The sequence below is a fragment of the Artibeus jamaicensis genome, unplaced genomic scaffold (assembly GCF_021234435.1).
Source record: "Artibeus jamaicensis isolate MK-2021 breed Jamaican fruit bat unplaced genomic scaffold, CSHL_Jam_final contig_519, whole genome shotgun sequence".
Classification (NCBI taxonomy): Eukaryota; Metazoa; Chordata; class Mammalia; order Chiroptera; family Phyllostomidae; genus Artibeus; species Artibeus jamaicensis.
In genome coordinates this window covers 34,724,750-34,750,331 of record NW_026521871.1, presented here as the reverse complement: position 1 = coordinate 34,750,331, position 25,582 = coordinate 34,724,750, and the positions used below count along the sequence as shown (strand labels likewise).

Sequence of the window (25,582 nt, the reverse complement as noted above, 5' to 3'; positions counted from 1 at the left end):
AATTCATGTTTAATAATTTTTTTCCTGTTAAAATTGGTCACGCTAGAAGCAAATTGCATTACTGGTTCAAAAACACTATTATACCTTTCCAAAGCTCTTTCTATTTTTAAGGGAGCACTTAACCTTGTAAGGATATCAATCATTAAATAGCAAAGATTGCTATTACTACAAGTAGGCATACTTTTTTTTCCCTGTGAGGAGACATGAGGATAAAGGTTCAGACAAAGAAAGACAGGTTATAAATATTAATAACAATTCAAAAGGACTCTCAAGTTTATGTTGGCCATTGTGTCATTTAGGTTTCTGAGTCATGCAACATTTTTACAAGGACTTCCAAAAAGCAGTTCAATCTCTTACATTAATTTTAGCATGTTTCTCCATCTTGATTGGTCTCTGTTTTGCCAATGAACAATAAAATACTCAAGAAGTCAGAAAAAGATCATAAAAGTAGGAAACCTTCTACCTCTCCACCAACTTCTAGAGGCAAAGATCTGCCTTGGTAATATAAAGTTATGCTATATTTCTATAGATGGTTTCCTAATGAAACGCTTTGCTTAGGAGTCTGTCTTGATGATAAATTTGGACTTTTTTGCATATTTTTGTTTTAAATATGTATTTAAATAAGTAGAAACAGGTAATGTGAATTTCATAAGGAAGTGACTTTCAAGTGGAGAATCTGGCCTGCATATCATTGGGCACCGTGTCATCTTCATTAAAAATGACATAAAGTCCTGGTTCCCAAATTCCCACAGATATGTAAACCCTGAAGATGTACAAAATAAACGTAGGGATAAAACCAACCTTCAAAAAGTCATGTGCAAAAGAGCTTTACTCACCACTGTGACGTTGAAAGCGTACAGGAGATCAAAAGGCAGAGCAGCGATTAAATCAATGATAAACCAGGTGGTGACATAGTGGATGCAAATTGATCTTGCTTCAAAAATAACTTGGCCAGACTTGCTGACATAGGTCGTTCGGAAATTTAAAATAATGTCTGTATGGGAAAAAAGATAGAGAAAGAGAAGGAAAGAAGAGAAAGTAAAAAGCAAAGAAAAAAGGAAGGGTGGAAGGAGAAAAGGGAGGCAGGCATGGAAGAAGGGAAGAAGAAAGAAAATTGTATAAAATTAAGTAAAATTAGACAAACAGTAACCACTTAGCCTATTTCAGACTGAAACATCCAAAATACTCTTCCTGACAGATCCAGTTCAAGTTAACAAACAGGTATTAAGAAGGATGAAAAAAGTAGTATTTTCTGAGCACTTAATACAAATATATTCCAGACATACTGAAAGGAATGCTAATCTCTGAGTTACATAATAATTAGATAAATTAAAATACACTTTCCACCTAATTTAAACCAATAAAAATGAATGGAAGAGTGTTGTATGAGGCTAAAAATGTAATTGATATCATGAATATGATGGTGACAATGATAAAATATATGACAGCATTCACTTCATATATGTATATTATTCTTACTTTTCACTTTATATTCACATTTGTGGAAGGCAGATGACCCCCCAGCACCCTCAACCCTGTATTACCTCTTTCCCATGAGTGAGGGTGAACCCCATGAGCATGATGAGATGTGAAGCCATGATCATGCTGCAGCACAAGGTTAAAGGGTGGCCTAACCTGACCAGATAAGCTTCAGCTGATGGGAGGGGATTAGAAGCCAGGGAGAGATGTTCTTGCTGGCCTGGAAGAAGGCAAGTGCCATATTGTGAAAAGGGCCACCTGGCTGAGAACAGCAGGTGGTCTCCGGTTGCTGAGAACAGCCCCTCTGTTATATCAAGCGAGAAATCAGACCCTCAGCCCTACAACCATAAGGAGATGAATTCTCCCAATAGCCTCATGAGCTTGGAAGAGGATTCTGAGCTCCAGATAGAACACAGATTGGCTGACATCTTGATTTCAGCCTTGGGAGTCCCTGAGCATTCAGCTAAGCCATACCTGGACTCCTGACCTACAGAAATTAGGAGATAATAATTGGGTGCTGTCTAAAGACATTAAATTTGTGATGATTTGCTCTACAGCAATAACAAACTAATGCAACATTTGTTATGTCACTTGATTATCCTTATAGCCTTGTGAGGTGAAATACAATTACAATTATGTTACAGATAATACATATGTTCTTACCATGAGGCCAGTACTGTTGTAGGCCCTTTGGAAATATAAATCTCCTTGACTCCTTACAGCAAAGCTAACGGGTAGGCACTTTCATTAACCCTTTTATAGATAATGAAAATGAGACATGTAAGAGGTCCAGTGGTTTGCTCAGGGTCACACAGATGATGAAACTAAAGCACAGGATTAAACTTCCCAGTTAGTTAGTGATCTTTCAAATCCAAAACTCAAATTTAAGCCCCCCAAATTCTGATTCAGCACTTTGCGTTTTAGTGTCTATAAAGGGACCAATCACATCACAGGTCAGGAAGTAAATTCCATGTCAACTCAAAAAACCACAACCCCCCAAAAAAAACAGAAACTCAAAAACAATAATTTCTCTAGTTTATTGTGAATGAGCTAACTTTTAAAAATAGCATTACTAGAAACTATTTTTGTCTAAAAATAAAATTATCAAAATACTTCCATTGTTAATATTGAGAATAAGAAAGGTTGAAGCTAGTGGATAAACCACCTAAAAAGGTCTGAAATTAGTGCTGCAGTGATTCCCACTGCAGACTAAAAGCACCGTTGTGGCCAGGTGCCAGACCATCACTGAAACACGGCCACACAAGGAGCACTGTGGAACATCGTGAGGTTGTCATGGAGCATGTGCACTTTTTATTCTTTCCCTTTAACTTTCTAGGCTTACGTACTTCTGCGTTAGCAGAGCAGTTTGACAAATCAGACCACCAGCTGTTGGAATACAGCAGAAATATCAACTTAATGGTTTCCAAAAGAAAGCTCAGGGTTAGACATTTAGGTTTTCATGTTATGAGTAAGAAATCCACAGAGTTGATTACCAAGCTTTGATTTGTACAATACATGCTAAGGTAAGTCTACAAATTCATTGTAAAATTGAGGGGATAAATTCCTAGAGTATTTACTACCTGATCACCACATATTTCACAGAAAATCCACTGCCACCATTAACTCCACTGCACGGAGGAAGGAATGAATTGATTGGCCTTTGGTTGATTGATGTAGCAAACATTTATAAACTTATGTGGTTAATCATGTGATTTACTAGAGTAAAAGAGAGGTGCACATTTCTGAATAAAATATTTTCTTGAATGAATCATTACAAAGTATTAGTTTGGAAAGCTATAAAAATAATGTTATTCAAATGAGTTAATTAGGCAAATGAAGATATGCTAATTCTAGATTTCAAAAGAGGTCATTACAAGACTTTTATACACAAATAGTAATAACAGTAAAAAGGGGTATTAAAAATCTATAGATACAACCTGGCTGGTGTAGCTCAGTGGATTGAGCGTGGGCCTGCGAACCAGACAATCGCAGTTCGATTCCCAGTCAGGGCACATACTGGGGTTGCAGGCCAGTCCCTGCAGGCCATTTCCCAGCAGGAGACTCATGAAAGGCAACCATACATTGATGTTTCTCTCCCTATCTCCTTCCCCCCTTCCCTCTAAAGATAAATAAATAAAATCTTTAAAAAAAATCTATAGATACAAATCCATTTTTGAAATATGAGAACATTTTAGGTTTATTTTGGGGGAAACACCTAAATATATATTATATTCTATGATTTCCGGGACAATGGTACTATTGTGCAAAGACTGTAGGTTTAGCAAATGATTATTATTATTTTGGACACCACAGTTTCTAAAAAACCTAGTTTTGTCATATGATAATCATAGGCACAGTTCTATTGTGTTGTGATTTACAAAACATTTCTTTCATGTTCATTAGTGTGGTTCTCATGCCAACTTTCTCAGGTATACTACTATTGCTGTCATTTTGCCAATGACTTGGGACATTTAAAGAGATCTCCTTAAATTTATGAAGGAGATTTTACATTTTTAAAATCGTGAAGATAATAAACAACAGAGACACAGAATCTTTTGATACTTGGTCCCATTTTCTTTTCATTATCTTAAATATATTTTAGAAAGAAAAACAATAGGTTGGTGAAAAATAATGCAGTCCTGAGTGTAGTCCTTAGATCAGATTTAGCATCAATACCATCCAGGTAAAAAATATTAAATCAGAATGTGAGGTAATGAAGTGTCTTGGATTCTGGAAATACAAGAACTAAGTTTTTGTCTAGGATAACTGAGAATGAACTCTGCTTTCTCTCTACAGATATGAATGTAGTGGTGGTGTTCTAGAACCAAAACTCCATGTTTGGAAATATTCCTTTAAATGGAAGGGCAGAAATGACTAGTACTGTAACAGTGGGCAATTGTAACCCACCCCTCTGTTCTTTTGACATCGTGTCTGTAAAATGCTGACTCCAATATGTAGTTTGCAGATAACAGCACGTTTGTATAACAATCCTAGGAACTTCAAAAGATACAGATTCTGACCTGCAGTCTTCCCATCTGTGATAGATTTGCTAACCTTCAACCACAAAACCAGGATGACGTACCACCAGGATGATGAAACAAAAACGATACATGCCAGAGCACTGCTTGAGCGGTTTTGAGATCCTTATCAGAAGGGTCATGCTAATCTGCAAGCAGAGCATTTTGCTACCCCTCCCCTTGATCTCTTTGTTCTGCTTTCCCTTCCTTCCTTATAAAAACCTCTGCATGCACTGAAGTGTTAAGAAGGGCTTTGAGACATGGGCTCCCCATCTTCTCAGATTGCTGGCACCTGAGTAAAGCACTTTTCTCTTCATCACCACCTGTTTCAAGAGATTGGCTTTAGTTGTGGCAGGTAGTCACACCTGTGTTTGGTTACAAGTCCTTTTTCTTTTTTACAAGTCCTTTTTTAAGAGTGTTGGGAGCATGGAATAAAATGATGGTTATTATCAATGGTTGGATTTTTTTCCGGACAGATCTCACATATGCATAAATGATCCCTTTGACACTTGGTGCTGGCATCATGTGTAACAAGTAAGTAAGCCAGGCACTAGAGCATCACCATACATATTCTATGTGATGGCAGACTTTCCAGGAAACTGATCATAATCTACCCCACCAAAATGAGGCAGAAGGTAATTGAATTATCTGATGATTCACTTAATTGTTTTGAAGGGTAATAATTTTGCCTTGCTATATTTCAGTTTTATATAAGCATGATAAAAATAAAGACAAATAGTAGAGAGACAAAGTATACGTGATGTGTTTTCATATTGTTAAGGACCTCCAAAAATAATGTTTTATTTCTCTTCCACACTAAATCGCTATGTATGTGGACTAAAAATCAGAAAGGTTAAATCCTTTTTTCCCCTAGTTTGATTTCCTTGAGAACTATGTAATTAGGAAGTACAATAAAAGGTTAAATTTGATATGGCACAAATGGGTAGGTTTCTTTTTTTTATTAGTATGCATGACAGATGGAAAATAATTTTAAAATCATATTGGCTTACTCGTTAAAACTAAATTAAAACATAATTGTGTACATGAGAGCATATGCACCACACACAAATAATTAATATCTTCATTTAGCCATTTAAAAAATTAATCAATGTATTACAGTGTGGGTGGAGAGACATTTAACTAAACCAGCTGCTGGACTAATATTCTAAAGATACTCTGTCTTTTTTTTTATGGCTTGTGAGATTCTCCTTTGAACATAGTATGATGTCACAGCAAATTTGAGGAACAAGGAAGAATGAATAACTGAGACCTGATTAATAAAGAGACTTGAAGGGCTAATAATCCTAAGAATGACTGTAATCAATTGCCAGTATTAGCAGATTTTTATACCGCTGGACCCTTGCTTATCTTGTCAGCACTTGTCCCTTTTGCTGGCTGGGATGAAGCAGCACAAAGTGACCTTAGAAGCCATCCATTAAAAAATGATAGAGCCACTGTCAGTCTAAGCTCTTAAATAACTATGTAAGAAAACCGCCTCCTCTCTTTTCTCTCTACCAGCCTTCAATATACTTCTCAGAACATTAGGTGAGAAAGAAATTTATTTCTAAATCTCATAAGCCACTGAATTATTACTGCAGCTCTTATTACAATAGCTGATTAAAACTAACTAATGCACAAAGCAAAGTCTACAGCTCTCATCCTTCCCTTAACTTAGTAATTTAACAATTCCCAGCCCCCATGAAATAGTGCTTTTTAGTGGCTGGTCTTGACAGTCCAATCAAAATATGACCTTTATATTATTGTGAGCAAGGGATGCACCCAGTACTCTAGGCTCTACTAAGAATGGCAGAACCCCTAAGTGGTACTTTATCTTTCACAATCCCCAGCCAAAACTTGGTCAGCATCATTCCACCATAAACCCTTCCTGCAGCAGCTCCTGGGCATTTAACCTTCTGGTTTTGCTAAAGCCAAGGCATTAATATGATACATTGGGGTCACCCCCGTATATACTTGTCAGACTTAGCAAATCAAGTACAGGACAGTCAGTTAACTTTGAATTTCAGATAAAGAATGAATAATTTTTGGCAGAAATACGTCCTACAAAAAAGAAAAATTTCTTTTATTGCTACCAGTATCCTCAGGCTAGTAAGCCTCTCAGGAGAAAACCAGATGACCTAAAATTGGCCAGCCCTCCTTATCTCCCCAACATATGTGCACAAATCCACCTAATGCCCTTATTGGGAACTTAAAGTGTGTGTGTGTGTGTGTGTGTGTGTGTGTGTGTGTGTGTTCACCAGCAGATGGATCCTCATGTGGAAGTGTACTACCCAGAATAAACGTGTCTCAGCACCACAAACAGGAAAAATCACCTCCTCATTTGTTCCCAAGGCCACCACGATCCCTTCTGTCCATTCTGTCTTTGTTGGCTGCTACTGCTATTAATGTCTCTTTAATTTCTTCCTATTTTATCAAATTCATGCAACTTAAATTCTAGACCTTTACTTCAATCATCATCTCCAGCACAGCAATGAATACTCCATTCACATTTTTCCAACTGCTTTTATGGGTGTGCATTCTCACACCCTGTTTTGTGCGGCCGTATTGTGTACCCCCATGAGATGACCTCATCAGGTCTTCACGCCTAAAGTTTCTAAAAGGTTGCTAATTTGGACATTGCTTCTTTGTTCACTGCTGGTTTCCAAAATAGATGAATCAGAAGAATTGCTTCTTGTTCAGTATCTTAAACGTTTGTTTCATTCCAGTGTATTTTTAGTTTTTGTACATTTATGCTGTTTGGATTAACCAATGTGAATAAAACTGTTTTGAAGGTCTTCAGAGGGATATCACCAAAATCACTGATTTCCATAGAAACTGAAATAATCATCATACTATGGGCATAACATTAGCAACTGTGAAATCTGTGTACTTTTTTGTGTTTTATTCTTTAGAATTCTAATCTTAGTTTGGTTAAATGTAGTGATATAATAAAGTTTTATGACCCTTTGGAATGAACATTGGCTTTACAATGAAATATAACTAGTTTCTAATTTTGGGTCTCCCACTCAGTAGCAGTTTTTTTCACCTTTTCTAAGTTACAATTTCTAATTAAGAAAATAAAGCTAATAATGATTACTGTTCATCTATTTACTCAATCGGTATTTATTAATCACCTAATATGTACACATATTGGCAGGGTTTTGGTTATACAAAGATTGATCCTCTGTTCCTGCATTCAAAGTAATTACAGTATAGTAGGCAATATATATTAAAAACTGGAAATTATAAAATTATGTGATGAGCACTTTGGGTGCACCAAGAAGGAGTAGCTACAACAGATGTAGAAGGTGAAGCTTGGGGCAAACAGACAGGTGGGAGATTCAAGTGGGTCGTGTCTGTCCTAAGGATGAATGCACTAGCCAGGAAAAGGGGAATAGAATGGAGGCTACCAATATGGACTTACTCAAAGTTCAAGAATAGGAAGTGCTTGAAGAGTTTTAAACAGTGAGTGGAAAAGTCAAATTCATTATATTAAACAGCAACAGTAAAAACTTGGCTCTAGTGTAGTACACAGAGCCCAAGAGGGTGGGCAGGGAAATTGGTCAGAGTAGTTGTAATCCACTCAGAACTGATGGTTCTGGAACGAAGGTAGTGGCAGAAAGGAGACGAGAGACTGTTATCAATAGATAGTTAGGAGCACACAGGATTTTGAGTAGGATATTATTGCAAGAGTAAGGGAAGGGAGGAATCTCTAAAAAGCCCAAAAGCCCTAAATTCATGGCTCATGGGGTCATATTCACAGATATGAAAAAATTAGGGGGGAAAACGGATTTGTAGTTTAGGGGGAGAAGGTGATGAGTTCAATTTTTGATCTATGGTATTGAAAGAAACTGAGTTTCATTGGAAAGATAGCCTGTAGATGGTTGAACACACATGCATGAATTTGGGGAAGCAATCAGGTTTAAATATATTATTTTGGAAACCTTCAACACTGAAGTAATAGGAGGTGATATAGATGAGAAAAGAGACAGCCAAGAATAAAGCCCAGGGAGTAGTGTCATTTAAAGTACAGAAAAAGGAGAAAGATTATGAAGGAGACTGAGTAGAGCAACAAGCAGACTACTCATAGTCTGCTTTACTATTATAGTCAATTCATAGGCACGCTCACTTTCAAACGTTCAACACAAATTTACCAAATAGCTTCTATGTACCAAACACCAGGAATCCTGTGTCTTTAGGCTAGACTGTGCTTCTATCAGTGCCATGTCTATCCTGTCTTGGTGGTGTTTGCTTTCTTCAAACATTGCATTCCAGCAATGAATTTCATGTTGCCTGTAAGGCTGGGCTATGTAGAATTATGAATGGGGGAATAACCACAACCATTGCTTATTTACTACTGCCACTTTGGTAAGCTCACCCTCTTTCCCAGATGCTCAGGGCTCTCAGTCTCTCATCCCACTTTTCTATGAGCCAATACATCTCCGATGGCACCTTCACATTCCATGATGATCATGGACCAGCTCTACATGTATTTGAAAATACAGCACAGATGTCTTTTGGGCAGTCATGGAATCATACTACACCACTCAGGGCAAGTCTGCCACTACTCCTTTAGCACCTGCTAAGAGTTTTGCATGCTTAAGCAAATTCCCACAATCATTGTCTAAGTTTCTCAAGCATAGGGAGAACCCCTACAATTTCTTCAGTATGCTTTTCATTTTCCAAAGCATGGTATCAGATTTATATCAGGACTGCCTTTAAATAATTCTTATTGGTTAATTGAGAGGAAAGATGTTTAATTTCCTTGTGTTCACTAGGTCCAACTGAGTTGAGGACCAAGCATCTCCTTGCTTATCCCCAATATCTGCATGTCCATAGGTTTCCCTTCTCGGGCTGTCATTCAGAAAGGAACGGTATACCAACCCCTAGCTTCCAGAATTGCTGGACTCATTCTACCGTCATCCTGGGGCACCATTTGGGGGACCTTGACAAACTCTTGGTGTGTTTGCAAGGGGCTAGCAAGCACCAAAACCTGTGAGTTTTCCACAACTACTGCCATTTGCTTAGTGATACATGATTTGTCAAGGATTAATAATTCTAAAGTGGGATACACTGTTTAAAAATAAAGAGAAGCCCCCTGTAGGACCACATGTAAAAACCATGCAGGACTGCCTTTGGAAATAAGGCTGTGGTTCAACTCAATGAGCTACATTTCATATTTTACTTAGCTGAACTATGGTGGTAGGTAAACATTAGTTTCCTGCCTCCTGTGGGCCCGAAACTGTATTAATTGAAGGAACTAGATAAAACTATATTATCCAGTTCATGACTTCTGGGAACTCATAGTTTATTAATGGCATGTGCATGTGGGGAGATAACTAAGCAATTACAATGCAGGGTTGAGGGATGAGAGAGGGAAATCACTTAAATAGTGAGTGAGGGAGGTTGAACCCAGACTCATGGTGATAGGGATAAGAAGAGTTAAAAAGAAGTCCAAGGATACTTCAAGGATAATGGAACTTTATGGGGCAAATAAATGTTTCGCTATTTTTTTCCAAGAGTAGAAAATACAGAGGATATGAAAACACACAGATGTAAGGAATAATACAGCTGAACTGCAAGTGCCTTGGTAGGGCTGTAGCCACAGAAAGGCAAAGCAATTGGCAATAAATAAAAGGATAGAGATGAAGAGCCCAGATCATGAAGGGCCTTCTATGCTATGTTGAGGAACTACCATGTTACAGTCACTTGGGTGACATTATATTGATCTTTAGCAAATCTTTAATAAACTGGATAATACATAATGAATAACATCTAGGAGCAGGTGACCATACAGTGTTTTGCTACCTAAAATATTTAAACAACTTTTCAATATATTCAGTATATATTTGGTCTTTAAAATTATTCATGTATTTATTTATTTTTAAACTATTGGAGTAATATAGAGAGGATATTATTCCAATGCCAAATGCTAAATGGAAATATAAACCACATAAATAATGCAATTTTTACTTACAGAATATGATATTTTTATACACTGCAAGAAAATATACTTGAAAAATTGGAAATAGGAGAGAATGACATAGCAGAGTTCATGTTTGCTAAGAAGAAAATGGAAAAAAACTCATTACTGTGCAATATGTTTCTAAATCAAGAACTCACAATTATCTTCTGGGCTTCTAAATTTAGAAATATTCCATTTTTAATTTCATTGTCTTGTTCAAAACAAGCATTATTTCATATTTTATGAGTACCTGCTCCTTTCCATAGTCTATTTACTGTAATAGGTAAGTCTCAGGGCAGCTAAGACAATTTTCCTCCAAATTTGCCATCTCAGAAATGTTTCCTATTTAAGCACAATGGATTCAGGTGCATTGTGAAATAAGTTTTGTGTCTATCAGGCAAATACAAGTTGATTTCCCATATATATCTAATCTTCTAAGGCGGGGGTGTCAAACTCATTTTCACCAGGGGCCCATGAGCCTCGTGGTTGCCTTCAAAGGGCAGAAATAATTTTAGGACTATATAAATGTAACAACTCCTTAACTGTTAAAGAGTTCAAATTACATTCAGCTGATGTGGCCCCCACTGAAAATGAGTTTGATACCCCTGTTCTAAGGGAAAAAATAGGAATAAATAACAATGATACAATACTGATAACATTATCGTAATTACCCCATTAAGTAAAATGCCTTACAGCATTAAAAATTTTTTAGAAAGCCACATACACCTGGAACTTCTCACACTAGTCATCACTGTAAAAAATATTAACGTGAACAACTTGATTTTCAACCAGAATATCATTGACCAATAAGTGCTGTAAGGATAACGTGACTAAAAAACAACACTGAAAATTTCCTAAGTTGTACATATTTACATTCTTTGGCCCAATAATTCCACTCCTTAAAATAATTTTAAAGGTAGGAGTAGGGTCCTTTGCATTTGATGCCGTCTTCCCCTGGAATGTTCATCGAGACGTACAGTGAATTGTCTCCTCGCTTTCCCTCCATTTTCACGTAAATGTCTTATTCTCCATTAGCTTTCCATTGCAGCCCATCCCTTTCCCCTTCTCTGCTTCACTTGCCCCATGCAACTCACCATTGTCTAACGTACTACTCATTTTGCCTATCTGTTTGGTTTCCTGTTTGTCTCCAACTGGATTATAACTCCTATATGGGCACGTGTCTCTATTCTCTTCACTTTTCTATTTCTAAAACAGCGCGTGGCAAACAATGGGCCTTCAATCTGTATTGGCTTTGTTACTGAATAAATACACTTTTCACAGAGATGTTCTTTATTATTGTTTACTTAAGTGGAAAAAGCCATCTTAAATTATTAGACAAATATTAAATGTTTATACATAGTTACAAAGCCCATATAAAATACTTACATCAAATAAAATACTTATATAAATATAAGTATACTTATATAAGATATAAGTATTTCATTTTATGTGTTTTATATAGAAATAATTATATAAAAATGTTATATAAAACAAAAGACACCCACGTTTGCAGAGGCTGTGATCACAACCATGTGAACAGAAACAGAGGAAACATCACCAGAGAGACGTCACATGGAAGCAGTGGTTGTGTTGGGATGGATGTGGCTGAAGGCCCTTTGTTTCTCTCCAGTGCTTCTATTTTAAACCTTACACAATTAGCATGGTATATCGACAGAGGAGACATTAAACTATTCAAAAGAAAAATGCCTTGAGAATGTAATTTGTTGGTTTGTTAGAACATTGTCATTTAGTGATTTTGTGTGTAGCAAAGAATAGTGGGAATAGTTCTACAAATCTGCTTGCCTGCCTAATAGGAAACGATGATGAATAAAGTGCTCTTTATAATCAAATAGGAACCCATTATTGTAGCCTAAGGAAACTGTTAATTGCTATTTTTGAACCAATAAAATGAAAACTATGCTTTGCAGCTTCATGTGGTTGAGAAAAATACAATGGTCACATATCCGGGGTATCCATTCCGTAGCTCATTTATCATAGCACTTCAACTTACCAAGAGGAATTCTGAAAAGCCTAAAGAAGCAATAATTTAACTAATAGTTTATTTGCAAAATAAATGCCACTCCAATCTTTGCTCAAATGTTTCGGTAGGTGTTTTTAAGCCAACCTATTTTGGGAGCCCATAATAACAATAATAAAAGTACCACCTTACTTTTCATTGCACTGTCCCCAGCCCCGCCCCACCCTCAGGGCATTCAGACTTGCAAAATCTCTTCATTTCCAGATAAGACACTAGGTATGTGACACTTCTCTAGAAATCTGAAGTGGCAGGGTAATTTTCCGGGTTTTTTGTTTGTCTGTTAAGTTATTCTAGTTATTCTTATCTTCGGGCTTAGACTTATTCAGCAGAAAATAGCTGGTCAGTAGTCAAGTGGGCAGTGATTCATTCCTAGTCAATGGTTAACTTTCAGTAGAAGACATTCCACTTATTTGATACTACAAATGTATTTTCTGGGAATGTAGGCACTGGGAATACCCTCACAGTAGGGTGAAAAATGGCGCATGGAGCAAAGGTCAAATCTCAGCTATGGCTACAAATCACTCCTTATGACTCAAACCAAGATCAGTGCTCACTAGCGGGGGTGCAGGTGTACAGACATGGGGTGTCATGTGTGGACTTTCATTGTTATCCTGTGTTTGAAAGGCAGAGGAGAACTAGGAGGGAGACAGTGATTATATGAGAGGTAGGAAAACAAAAGACCGAGAATGAGGAAAAAGAAGAGAGGGAGGGAGGGAGGGACTCAAACTAAGAGATAATTGAATACCAACCTATCGAAGCTTCTAAATTTTAGTTCGGGAATACCAGAATGTCCAAATCATTCAGCAGTACAATTTATTTTAATTCCCTCCTCATCATAAATTTTAACTTTATTTATTGCTAGAAATCTTTCCCTGCAGCACAGGCGGCAAACACAAGGCCCGAAGGCTGAATCCGGCCTCCACCTTGTTTTATCCGGCTCGGCACCTTGTTTCTACCTGGTGGCAGTGCCGAGCTCCTGGCCCCTAGTTAAGGACTAGTTACATTTATACCATCCTGAAGTTACTTTCGGCTCTTTGAAAGGAATCTCGAGGCTGATGTGAACCGCCCCCCCCCCATGAAAATGAGTTTGACACCCCTGCTTCTCAGCATCTAGGTCTTTATCTTTAACTTTGGTCATTTAACTAAGGGGGAAAATGGTATGTCTTTGCACTTCTCAGGATAACGACGATAAGTTGGGGTTTGCTTTGACAATAAAATAGCAATAAAATGTCTAACTCTTTCAGATTCCACTGAGATTTATATATTTTACCCTAACAGAAAAAAAAAAACACTGAAGAATGCTGAAAGAATGAAAGAACTTGTTCTGAGCCTTGCATTTCTACTGGAGAGTTTTCAAACTGGAGTTGAAATGTATGATTACTCTTCACTTCGATGTTAAGTGGGAAAAGACATATTTACAAAGATTGTGCACAATGAAGAGGGGATTTGGAGAAAGCTTTACAAAATAAAGCTTACAAATACTATTAGAAATTGAACATAGAGTCGAAAAATTATGAAGTTGTTGAATAGACACAAGTCTCAGTTACTCTAAAGCTAATAATGAAGACTTTAGCTAACGACTTCCTTTGAGACAGTGTTACAGGAAGCCCAGCTTGTGCTTTACAGGGCTTCCCAGAGCTGGGAAGAAAAGTGAAGATGAAATGCAGGTCAGCTTATTCCTTGTTCCTATATGTTGCAGTGGAAGATTGGATGGGAGAAAAAACTGCAATAATTGCCTATAACATCGTTCAGGATCATTAAATGCACACCAGATCCCTAAGTGCCACACATAAAGAACACAGGACTTGGGTGAATGTAAGAAGATGGTATTGAAGAGACCTTCTTTTGGCTTTTCTAAAAGAATGCTGAGCCCTGTCTGCAGAAGTAGCTGTAAAAGTCTCAGCTCCTTTAACTCATAAATGAGTTCCCAGACACTGTGTTCCTGAAAGCTAAGGGATGTGGAAGTTCTGGTCTACCTTGCTCCCATGATTAGCTGGATTTTCACGTGAATTAAAGAGGGCTGATTTTCTGAAAATAGTGGATACTGAAGCGAACTAAAGAGATTGGGGCTTGGTAACATTATTGACAATATTCATTATTACTGATTGAACAGTGAGTGAGCTTATTGTTGGTAAAATGACTTCATTAAATCCTCACCAGACTGTTACTGTTTTGCCAGTTTTACAAATGGGTTTAGGGCCATAGTCCTAGCTTGGTCAGTAATTAGTTAGATCATTCATAAATTGCTCCCTGGGTTTCCCCTTTCCCTTCTTTGAGTGAACAGATATACCTGCTATAATTGGGTCACAAGGTTATAATACAAATTTAATGACATGAAGAAATAAACATTCTGAAGTAGCAAAATGTGGTGATGTGTAAGTGAATAAAAATTCTGGTTGATAAAGCATTGCACACAAAAGAAGAAAGAAATAAATATTCAAAAATGAAAAAAATTTAGATATATGCTCATAAGAAATATTGCACCTATAGGAATTTTGTTCATTAGTTGGGGTAAAATCATTTGCAAATTGTAAATCACTCTAAAAGCACTAAACAAACACCAAATGATGGTAGTATTGGTTAATGAATTAAAGTCAAACCTACATGTTTCTGAAATGTGTTTTAGTTGTGATACTGTCTCCACTGAGAACAAATGACCTAGAACTACCTAACTATACATAAAATATAATAAACTTAAAAATATAACATTGGGGTGAAATCCCTTTCAAATGCATATGGGCTGTTTGGAATTGTCATCATAATTGGGGAGCATTGCTAGTGGGAAATGGGTAAGGGTACTAGATGCTCAGTCCTGGACAGGATAGTCCACAGAAGGTATGATTACCCTTCTCTCACACACTCTTCAACCATCCTTTTGTGACTAAGGTAAACGTAGCAAATGAAAAGTAGAATTGCACACCAAATTTCCTTTGACCATTAGCTTTCTGAAGAGCTCTCAGATAGACCAAGTCAATCAGAGTTATAACTTTACAGAGTAAGCCTACAATTCTAAGCCTCCGTGGTTATAATGGCAGATAAGAAGAATGTGCAGACACTTCTTAGCCTGAGAGTGGGGTTACAAGACAGAAGAAAGGACATTCTGTTCCTTCGGAAAGGATATAATATATCTTAAAACTGAAACGACCCAGTGCGAAGGGTCACAGATGCTAGAGTGTTTTTTTAATTTTTAGAATGATATACGGGAGCCATCAGTAACATAATAGCTAATTAACAGTGGCTACAATAATAGGAAGATTATGATATCACCAAAGGTGCTGCTCCCAACTTGCTGCTCTGCCCTCCACACCTTCTTTCCTGGGCCTCTCTCTTTAATGAGTAAGGATGGCTGTAGTAGTTACACACATGGCATGCTCCCGCCCAGTATCCGAAGGGAAAAGAAGGAATAGGGACACAAATACCTTCCTCTCTCCAGTCTCTCTTTTCTATTCAGGGGAAAAATGATTTCCAAGAAGCCCTCAGCAATGATCTCTTTATATCCTATTGGACGGAACTGGCCACATACGTACCGTTAGTCCTGAAACTGGCTAAAGGAAGGGAATTACCACTGACTTAGAATACCCACAGTTCAGTCCCTGGGTCTGTCTGGGCATGTTGCTGACTGCACAAAACTGGGCTCTTTGGGTTTTTTAGCAAGTGAATGGAGGAGGTGATTGTTGGACCTATAGATACATTATAGCTTTAACTACCGAGATTTCAAAGATTCAAACTATTCATTTCTGCATTCATGGGAAAAAGAGAAAGAAGTCAGCTCCCTTTTCTTCTCATTTTCTGCTTCGTTGCTTTAAATAAAGGAAAGCAAGTGGGGTGGAATTTTTCAGAAAATGAAATCATATTGATTAGAAACTCCTAAGAAACATTTTCTAACAACTAGGAGACCTGAGTCTGCCCTAGTTAGTTATGGGGCTTTGAGCAAATCACCAGGATTCAGTTTCCTACCTATAAAGTGGGAAAGATTGGATTCTATAAATCACCAGTAGGTCACTTCTCATTTTAAGTTTCCATAATTCTTGGAATCAGCAGTTAGGTTATGCATGATGGTTTTCAAACTAGAAGTAATTTTACAGCTACTTTGAAACTTAAAATTAAGCCATGTGTCCTACTGATCTGAAAGAACTAATGTAGCTTACAGACAATTTATTTTAAGAGGAAGAGAATAGTTAGGAGAGATTCAAGTTCATAGTTCATTATTTATATTTTGACTAGTGTGATTACATTCAGATGTCCTTTATGATGAATCTTTCAGGGAAGAATGTTTTTAAGTCAGTCTTCCCAAAAGAGTGTTACTAAGTGGTCTGGGAAAGAGCGAGTTCTGAGGTACAAATAACTTTATCGCTGGGTTTCTCAGAGTATTTATAATGCTATAAAGCTCATTGTGAAACTCAAAAAGAGATAAATTATCTCTCAATTTGAACACAAGTGCTGAGATAGCACGCCAGTCCATCTAAAAAAACCAAGACAGCCACTACGTGACTAATGAGCTGCTAGTGTATCCACCCTGGGCATGCTGGGTAAAAAGATGATTTACATCCAGGGTGAAGTGGGATGGAACAAGATTTCATCCTGCGACTCAGAATGGCACCCAATTTAAAATATATACATTGCTTATTTCTGGAATTTTCCACTGACTGTTTTTGGAGCTCGGGTGGCCACAGGTAACTGAGACCATGAGTAGAGAAATGGCAGAGAAGGCGAGACTACTGTATTGTCTCCCTAGAGAAACATCTTGCTGCCTTAAACATAGACGAAATGGCAGAAAGAATACATACAGTAGATTTGGAGGCAACTATTGGGGATAGTTGCAGACTCCATTGCTTTAACAGAGGAAAGCAGCCTAAAAAAAAACAAAAACAAAATAAAATATCTTTCTTACTGGTGTCAGTTCTGAGTGTAAACATGTCATCATCTGCCAAGGAGTGTGTAGTATCAGCAGTGGCTTGGAAGCCCTTGGAATGTCAAAAATCTAAGAAGCAGGGAAAGAGAAAGTTCATAATATTATCTGGTCTCTATGACGAAGGTTTAAGTACTGGTAAGAATTATTATTATATGAAATATTTGTTAGGCAGGTACTTAAACATGTTAAATGACCCCTCAAGTTCTTGAGAACTTTGACTGGTTTATGAGGAGTTTTTTCAGAGTGCTAATTTATGTCTGTGTTAGAAGAAGACAGAAAAGGTTAGCAAAGTAAAAGGATATAAAACCACAATGGATTGGCATGTGGCCACACCCAGTCTGGCTACAATTTTCATTTTAAATTCTTTTACAAAACTAGAATGTTGTTATTTGCCATTTAACAGTGACTTAATGTCCCTTTACATTTACTCCTTTCCAATAATGAATAGTTTAAGTCAAAAAAAAAATTGAAGACAAGTTCCCTTAAATCTGTAGCCTTACCAAGCAGCCCAAGTAGACAACATTGCCATCTAGTGGCCTAAACATACTACGGCCGCCACTTTGGGGTTGGGGGCAGGGGTACTAAAACAAAGCTCTGAGGGGCGTGTCCAGCAGATGCAGTGTGAATGGTGATTCCAAAGCCGCACTGAGATCATACACAATCGTCTAGAACGGACATGTGCTTTTTCAGTCAGAGAACCCACGCTCCCAAAGCGTTACCAGCTCCATGAAAAGACTACCTCCACCCTTGAAACGAGGTTTTGACCTGCCTCACTTATTTCCTTTACTTGGAACTTTAAAAATCCATTTCTCATTTCTTTGTTCACTGACTGCTTAAACACATTCTCAAAACACTCCCTCATATTTACAGTAAGGATGTTGCCATATAGCACCATCACCAGGTAGAGAAGGAGGTATGAGATAAAGGAAAAGTACAAGGAACTTCACAGGGAATCAGGCCACACCTTAGTGAAGGTGTTGAATTGGCCTTAGAATGAGCAGCAAGAGCTAGGCTTTGGTCTAAACAAGACCGGGATTTAAGGGACAGGAATATAGGATAAGGCTTACAAGAGTGAAGAAATGTAGATTCACCTGAGGTTCCCAATACTCCGGCGATAACTACTCGATAACTACTCTTAGCAAACATCCCGGGGCGGGGGGGGGGGGGGTCTTCAGTTAAAATCAGATACTCTCTGCTCTTCCTGATTTACTGGAAGGCCTATGTAGTTCTTTTCTCTGGCAACCAGGACTCTTAGGGCAACCACCATCAACGTGTCAAAAAGGAGATGCAGAACCATGCCCAGGACTGGGCCATTATCAGACCACCATTTGTGAATTCTTGCCAAGTCCCACCTCTGACTCCACACGGTGAGGATATGATGGATAGGAGAGTACAAACACAACAGCCATCAGGTCTTCTTTTTAAAGCCCATTTTTGACATAATAAAGACGGAAACACAAAACATGGGTTTAGACTGGTTTGAAATAAAGGAACAAAGAGAAAGTTGGCAGAGGCCATATTCATATATCAAATCCGTATGCACTTCTCCAAAATTTGCATCAGAGGCTAAGTCACGCCCATGCAAATGGCTCCTAGTTCAGATTTGCATGAGCAAAACCTGGAACACCCTCACTTCCCCTAGGCAAATCTCCTGGGAACGCAGCTGCCGGCTCTTACCTATAATAAAGAGGATCTCCACCGCGATGTCACTGACTGTTGTGCTCCGCGTGGTGGACAGGTCATCGTTGCCGATGAAGCAAACGTTGTAAGGTACGGTCACGGCGACATAAAACGTCGCCAACAGAATAAGCCAGTCCCAGCCAGCTTTAAAAGTGCTAAAATGCAAAAGTATGAATTTGGACTTTTTTGCATCCGAAACTTTGTATTCCGGAAATGCTGGTTTGTCTACAAAAACATTCTGTGGATAACGACAAAGAGAAGAGAAGAGAGACTCGGTGTTAGAAACAAGGATGACACAGCCTTAAACGCTTTTGTAAGGAGAATCATTTCCATATACAACGTCAGCATCTTTTACAAGTGACTTTTAGAAGTTGATAATGCAAGAAGTAGAGACGTATGTACTAAAATCGAGCAGAGATCTTAGAAGCAACAGAAATATGCAGAGTTTAGTCACAAATGTTAAATGAACAATTTTGATTTTGTTCATTAAAAATAAAAAAGATCATTACCTAAAATGTCACCTAAAAACGTTCACAGTAGCAAATATAATCCTCCACACATTCTAAACACAAAGATACATTTATATTCCTATTGTCACAGGAACATTCCATGTACTTATAATTCTGAGATGAGAGTCATTATCTAAAGAATATATTTGACATTAAATGACAACAAAGGTACCATTTTTCCCCAGATGAAGATATATGATCAGCATTGTATTTTAAAAATCTGTTTCCAGTTGTTTCAAAATATAACCCAGTTCTGCTAACTACCTGCATTTTTGCACTGTGCTTCTTCATGAAGTTTCAAGTTGGGAATCCACACCTCATAACCTAGATTGACATGGATCCATTCTGACACTAGCCAGCTTGGTTTAAGGTGGCAAAATGAGCAATACTCATGAGTTACTATTCAAGTCATGGATTTAAAAAAAGGCAGCTGATTAAAAGGTGAAAGATTTCTTTGCTCTGAAGAGAAACCAGAGTACATATGGCAGCTGATGAAATGCAGAAGAATTGCTGGAGTTTTTATAACTGCAAAAGCACTTCACTCTGCAAGCAGTTGAAATTGATGAACAACTCTCCTTATTGCTATGAGACAAATGGCGGCCCAACAATAGCAGGTGTGGAAATTTGACAAGCCTCAGACCCAGATACTTGCAGACCTTGCTTTGACCTCAATTAGTGAAAAGTACAAGATAGGGAGTGGATACTCAAATTTCAACGTTAAATTGAATGAACAGAACAATTGGAAGTTCTGGAATAAAAGTTACTTGTAGGCCATCATTTGTTTTCTTATTTTAGGGATTTCTGAAAGACCCAAGGACTCAGGAAATGTTCAGAGCAATCAGGACCTCTTAGCTCTTTAGTGTTGGCTATCAGCCACCAAATATTTCTGCTCAGTTAAGAGTAGGGCACCCCTTACCTCTCATCTTTCTCGCTAGGCATTCCTGACACATGCTGCTCCCTGTTAATATTCTTACTTAATTCACATCGGAACCTCATCATGTGAGGGTTTTGTGGTTAGACAGTGCTTCACTACTTTCAGACTCGTCTTTGGTGCCTATCTGCCACCATGTCCACGTTCCACTTAATTCTCTGATACTTCATCTTTCTCCTTTGCCTCATTCTCTAGCTTCTAGAAACAGGTTCCAAAGGTGGATTTTGGCATAGAACTAAGAAGAGGAGAATGAAGTACAACTGTTGGGCTTCTTATCAAAGCTTGGTTTGGTGTACAGGAGAGAGTTAGGGTCCATATGTATTAATCTTCTCAAGGTTGATAAGTACCTCTATTTGCAGTAGGACATGATGCATTCTAATTTATTTTTTTAAAAAAGGAAGTGATCCCTTTTGTAAGTATTATGGAATAAGGCATCACTGGAAGCCATGGGGGAATCTCGATTTCTATCCAAATAACTCTTTTCCAAGAGTGTCACAGAAATACAAATTTTACCTGTTCGAGGGAGAAGCCAACTCTAGGAGGGAGGGTCATGAAAAGTCAGGAAGTGTTTTCTGTGGATTATGTTGATTATATGAAGTATTAATGATGCTGATGCAAAAGGTCAGCAATATATTATATTCATAAATCACAAAACAAATCACACTACTTCATTTCTGTAGGCTTCTTAAAATGTATTCTCTAAAATTATTTTTAAAGACACAGAGACTCTAACACAACTCAGATTAGATTTAAATTCTGGAAGGTTTTACACACAAATCCTGCATTCATCTTCACAAAATCACCTGAGTAAAAAAAAATATAGATGCTTCTCTCCTCCAACCACTGTAATTGCAAACTTTTATCAAAAACCTTTTGAACAACAATAAAAAAATAAAAAACCCTTTTGAATGGAGGTAAATTTCTTATACTTGTAAAATGTGCTTTTAGCAAGGAGAAAACACATTATTTATGCCCCTGAAACATAGAGAGTTTGCCTAAAGAATAATATGACCAACTATTCTCAATTTTAGGTATATATTACTTATTCATTTTGAAGCATATTCTTTAGTACCAGTGGTGTTTTAACTATTTAACCTCTACCCTATAAATTATTGAAACACAATGGTTAAGGCTAATGTCTAATTAATGTAACTGTTTCCAAAACTATTTTTGCAGCATTTCTTGAAACTAACTTCTGAATGAGCAAACAGGTAAGAAAATATTTCTAGTCACCACACAGGGTAAACTGAACAGAGTGTGTGCTTTGATGATGACTGGTCATGCTCTGCTGGTAATAGTCCAGCATTTAAAGCACATTCCTTTCGAGATCCCAAGGCACTCCTGTGATCTTTACATTTCTTTGTGTTAGAGATACTTGCATCATCCCAATGTCATTGACTAGAGTCACAAGTCAAGGAAAGCAGAAATGAAACACCTTTTCCAAAGATGCTCCAGGCAATGTAAGAGCCATGACTAAAAGCTGTTGCATCCTGATTGGGACAGAACCTTGCTAACGGCCTGCCGCGTTCCTTCATCTATGGTTGAATCACGTGTTCCTGGTCTACAGAACTGCATCCAAGAGGCAACAGGGAGGGTCAGAGCACAGTGTCTTTGAGTCACAGGATTCACAGCTGGGTCCCATATCCACGGCTTCTACTTTAGTGATCTAGAGTAAGTTGTCCTTTTCCATCATTCAAATATTACTAAGAAAAAGTCTATGTAGTACTGGCTGGGCTGTAAGAATCAAATAATATGATGTATTATATGTAAAAGGGATTTGTAAATAGTAGAGAGCCACAGACATATTAAGAAGTCTTTTATGTATGTGTGACTATTAATATAGCTAGATTTCCCAAAGATTGATTGTTCAGCTAATAAACTGTCCAGATAACTTTTTCCTCTTCTTTCTTCTCTCTTCCTGCTGTCTTTTAGCCACTCTGCCCTGTTCTGGAAAAGAACAATGAACAGGGCCATTCCTGATTCCATACTTCATTTCCAGAAGTAAGAGTTATCTGAATTGTTAGATCACTATGGGAATTAAATGTCCTTAATTACTACGTATAATTTAATGATCTACCTTGATGTTTGTGCTTCTTCAACGAATGGTAATATAGCAAATTAGCTAAACAGTGGGAAATGACAATTTATTAAAATGAGATTTTAAAGTACTGTTCTGTACTTTGTTGACTTTAAAGGAGAAATAGCATGTTCAGCAGATGCATTTTAAAGCTCAGTAATACTTGCTATGTTCAAATGATTCTCAGCTAAAGGCTAGAAGATCCTGTCAGCTTTCAGCAGGGCAGAACCTCTGGCTAATATTTGTTTAGGTGCTTTGCTGGTTGACTTGCACAGAATCAAACCCAGATGTGGTTACCTTTGTTTCTTCCTCGAACTTGTTTACTGTCTCTAAGGCAGACTTGGTAACTGAAAGGAGATGTAAATAGGAACTCATGGAAGGATCCACAGGTCAAGTCAGGTGCCCTGTCTATCCGTGGACTCTTGGGAAATCCATATGACACTGAGGCACATGTATCCCTAGAAAATCTTTATATTTAGTCAAGACAAAATAACCAGTGCTGATGATTCTCAACCATGGTACATGGCAGGTCAACCACACCACCAGCATGGCTGATGGTCCTGGAGCACAAATGGTCAAAACAGCTTGTTCTGGTTTCCACAGGGAATCCATTGATGCAGAACCAGGTTGGCAGCACTTTGGTGTCAGGTCTCACTCCACACCTGGGAAAATCCATCTTTTTGGTTGGACACACTCAGAGTGGCAGATACTTTGTATGTCTGATGTGTGACTGTTTTATCAAGGCATTTGTATGTCAAATTAGGTAGTCGGGAGTCCCATGTAAAATGTTAAGATGCCAAAGAATCCTTGTGTCCTGAACTCCCACAACTTCTAGATCTTAGATTGATTTTGAAATCCCTCTGGTTGTTTGATGTGACTTTTTCTAATGTCCCTGGCAAGTTAGGCCCTTAGTATTTCTATGGGCCACCCACAGTCATACACACCCCCCAAAAGTTGTGTGTTCTGGAGATTCCACAGTACAAATCGATGACATTATCATCATTTGAAAAATTATTTTTGAATATCTACAACTAAACAGACATAGTTCTGGGATTCTCAGTGAAGTCTCTAAGTGCTAAGAACAAGTTCTGAGGTGAACTGTGAAATTCTGGTGGATATGTGTCATGTAAAACTCTGTGGAGTCACCTTTTACAGGTGGTTCTTTGCTGTGGCTTTTGACAGATAAGCACCAGGTTTCAGAAAGTAGCTCTACCGTCATTTACTAAAAGCACAACTGTTTACAAAACTGTATAATATATGGCACGGAATTTCAAATTTAATGTTCCACTGTGTGAAATTCGCAACTGTGTTTTGTATAAAATGTAGTTATTTAAGTGGAGGCATGACTTCGATGTGTTCACAGTCCCACTGGGTAAAAGCATTCAATGAAACTAGATAACGTGCAAAGTAGACGGCACTAAAATTAAAGTCGACAAATTTTAACCAACAAACTACAAAGTGTATGACTTGCTGCCTCATCCATAAAATATAGCCAGTATCTCCCCATTTGCAGCTTCCCTAGCACCATATTGTACTGATGGCGGTAATATTCTAATCTCTGTGCTGTGATAACACTATGATTGAGCACTTTTATTACAGAAATGCCCCACAACTGCTGACCTTTTCCAGTTCATGCTTTATAGGAAAACACCAGCCAAAGTGGAAAAAAAAATCTAGGAAAGCCAACGAGTAAATGGAGCCTTTCTTTAGTGAGTCAAACATTGCCAGGGAAACTCTAGCATTCGGAGAGTACACACATATCCACCTACATTATTTATTTTCAATTTGTTCTTTTCTCTTCTTTGCAGGTGCCCGGAGATGTGATAAAGGACAGCTCGACTCCGTCTCCGGGCTGAGTCGAAGTGGGTCCCTGCTCTTGATCTTCCTTTGGCTTTATCTAGGGGAAAATAAAACTCATTAGGCACCAACAAATGCATCATTTCATGTCAAGAGCGTTAAGTTTGGACAGCTCCTTTTCAAGAGTACATGATTTTCAACACTTCAAATTGTTGGCTGTCTTCTACTGACATTTAATTTATTTTCAGGCTTTTAAAGTCCATATATTTTAATGCTCATATTAACCCCATTAGTTTTAAAAATTAAGGTAAAACATACGTGAGCCTAGAGAAACTTTCAAACATTTCAGAAAACAAAGTAGTAAATAAAAAATCTTATGACTTTTCTGTTATTCCACGCTCATATCCAAACTTCTACTCCTAATGTTTTTATTTTTTCTAGAAAACTATCAAATATATATTTTATATCTACACTTATATATTTTTTACATAAGTGGGAGTTTATAAAAAATCTGTTTACATATTATTTTTCACATTATAATAACTTGGAAATCATTCCAAGCGTGTATGTTGTAGTTCTTCTCATATACTCTTTAATAGTTCAGTGCATACCATATTAAAGATAAAACTCGTGTCCTGTATTTTACTACTTGCCTCTCATGCACATTTAGATTTATACAGTATTCAAAAAGAAAAAACTGGGTAGCTAACCCTACAGTAAAAATTCTTAAACACAGAGAGCTTTGCATTGGTGTGCCAGCATATTCAGCAAATAAATGACTAATAATGAGTATATACATTTTAAATTTTGGTATATGTTTTCCAAATTTCATTCCAGCAATTTACATTTCCAGTAGCAGTGGATAGATGTGCCTGCTTTACCGCACACATCAGTGAAATACAGAGTGTGTGCTGCCTAACATTTTGAAAGTTTTTTTTATTGTTCAGTTAAGTTGTCCCTGTTCCCCTCCCCCATTTTTCTCCCTGTCCCACCCAACCCCTGGCTCCCAAAGACGGTCCCCACCCCATTGTCCCTGTCTGTGGGTCCTTTGTTCATAACATTTTTAAAGTTTAAAATGCCATATTATTGTTTGAATTTGCATTTTCAAAGTTATGAATTTGGATGAGCATTCTTTTAAAATTTATTGTGTGTTTGAATTTGTTTTTAACAAGTCTATTCA

General features: G+C 37.6%; 1 protein-coding gene across 1 annotated transcript in view; it reads right to left on the bottom strand.

Moving 5' to 3' along the window:
- The window catches only part of KCNH8 (potassium voltage-gated channel subfamily H member 8), a 273,152-nt gene that overhangs the window by 92,522 nt on the left and 155,048 nt on the right, over nt 1-25,582 (bottom strand). The window contains exons 4-6 of the mRNA XM_037144062.2: nt 24,375-24,502; nt 19,086-19,326; nt 837-994 (exon numbers count right to left, since the gene is read on the bottom strand). Coding sequence (XP_036999957.2) covers nt 837-994; nt 19,086-19,326; nt 24,375-24,502 — 527 coding nt within the window. The remainder of the gene's footprint in view (nt 1-836; nt 995-19,085; nt 19,327-24,374; nt 24,503-25,582) is intronic.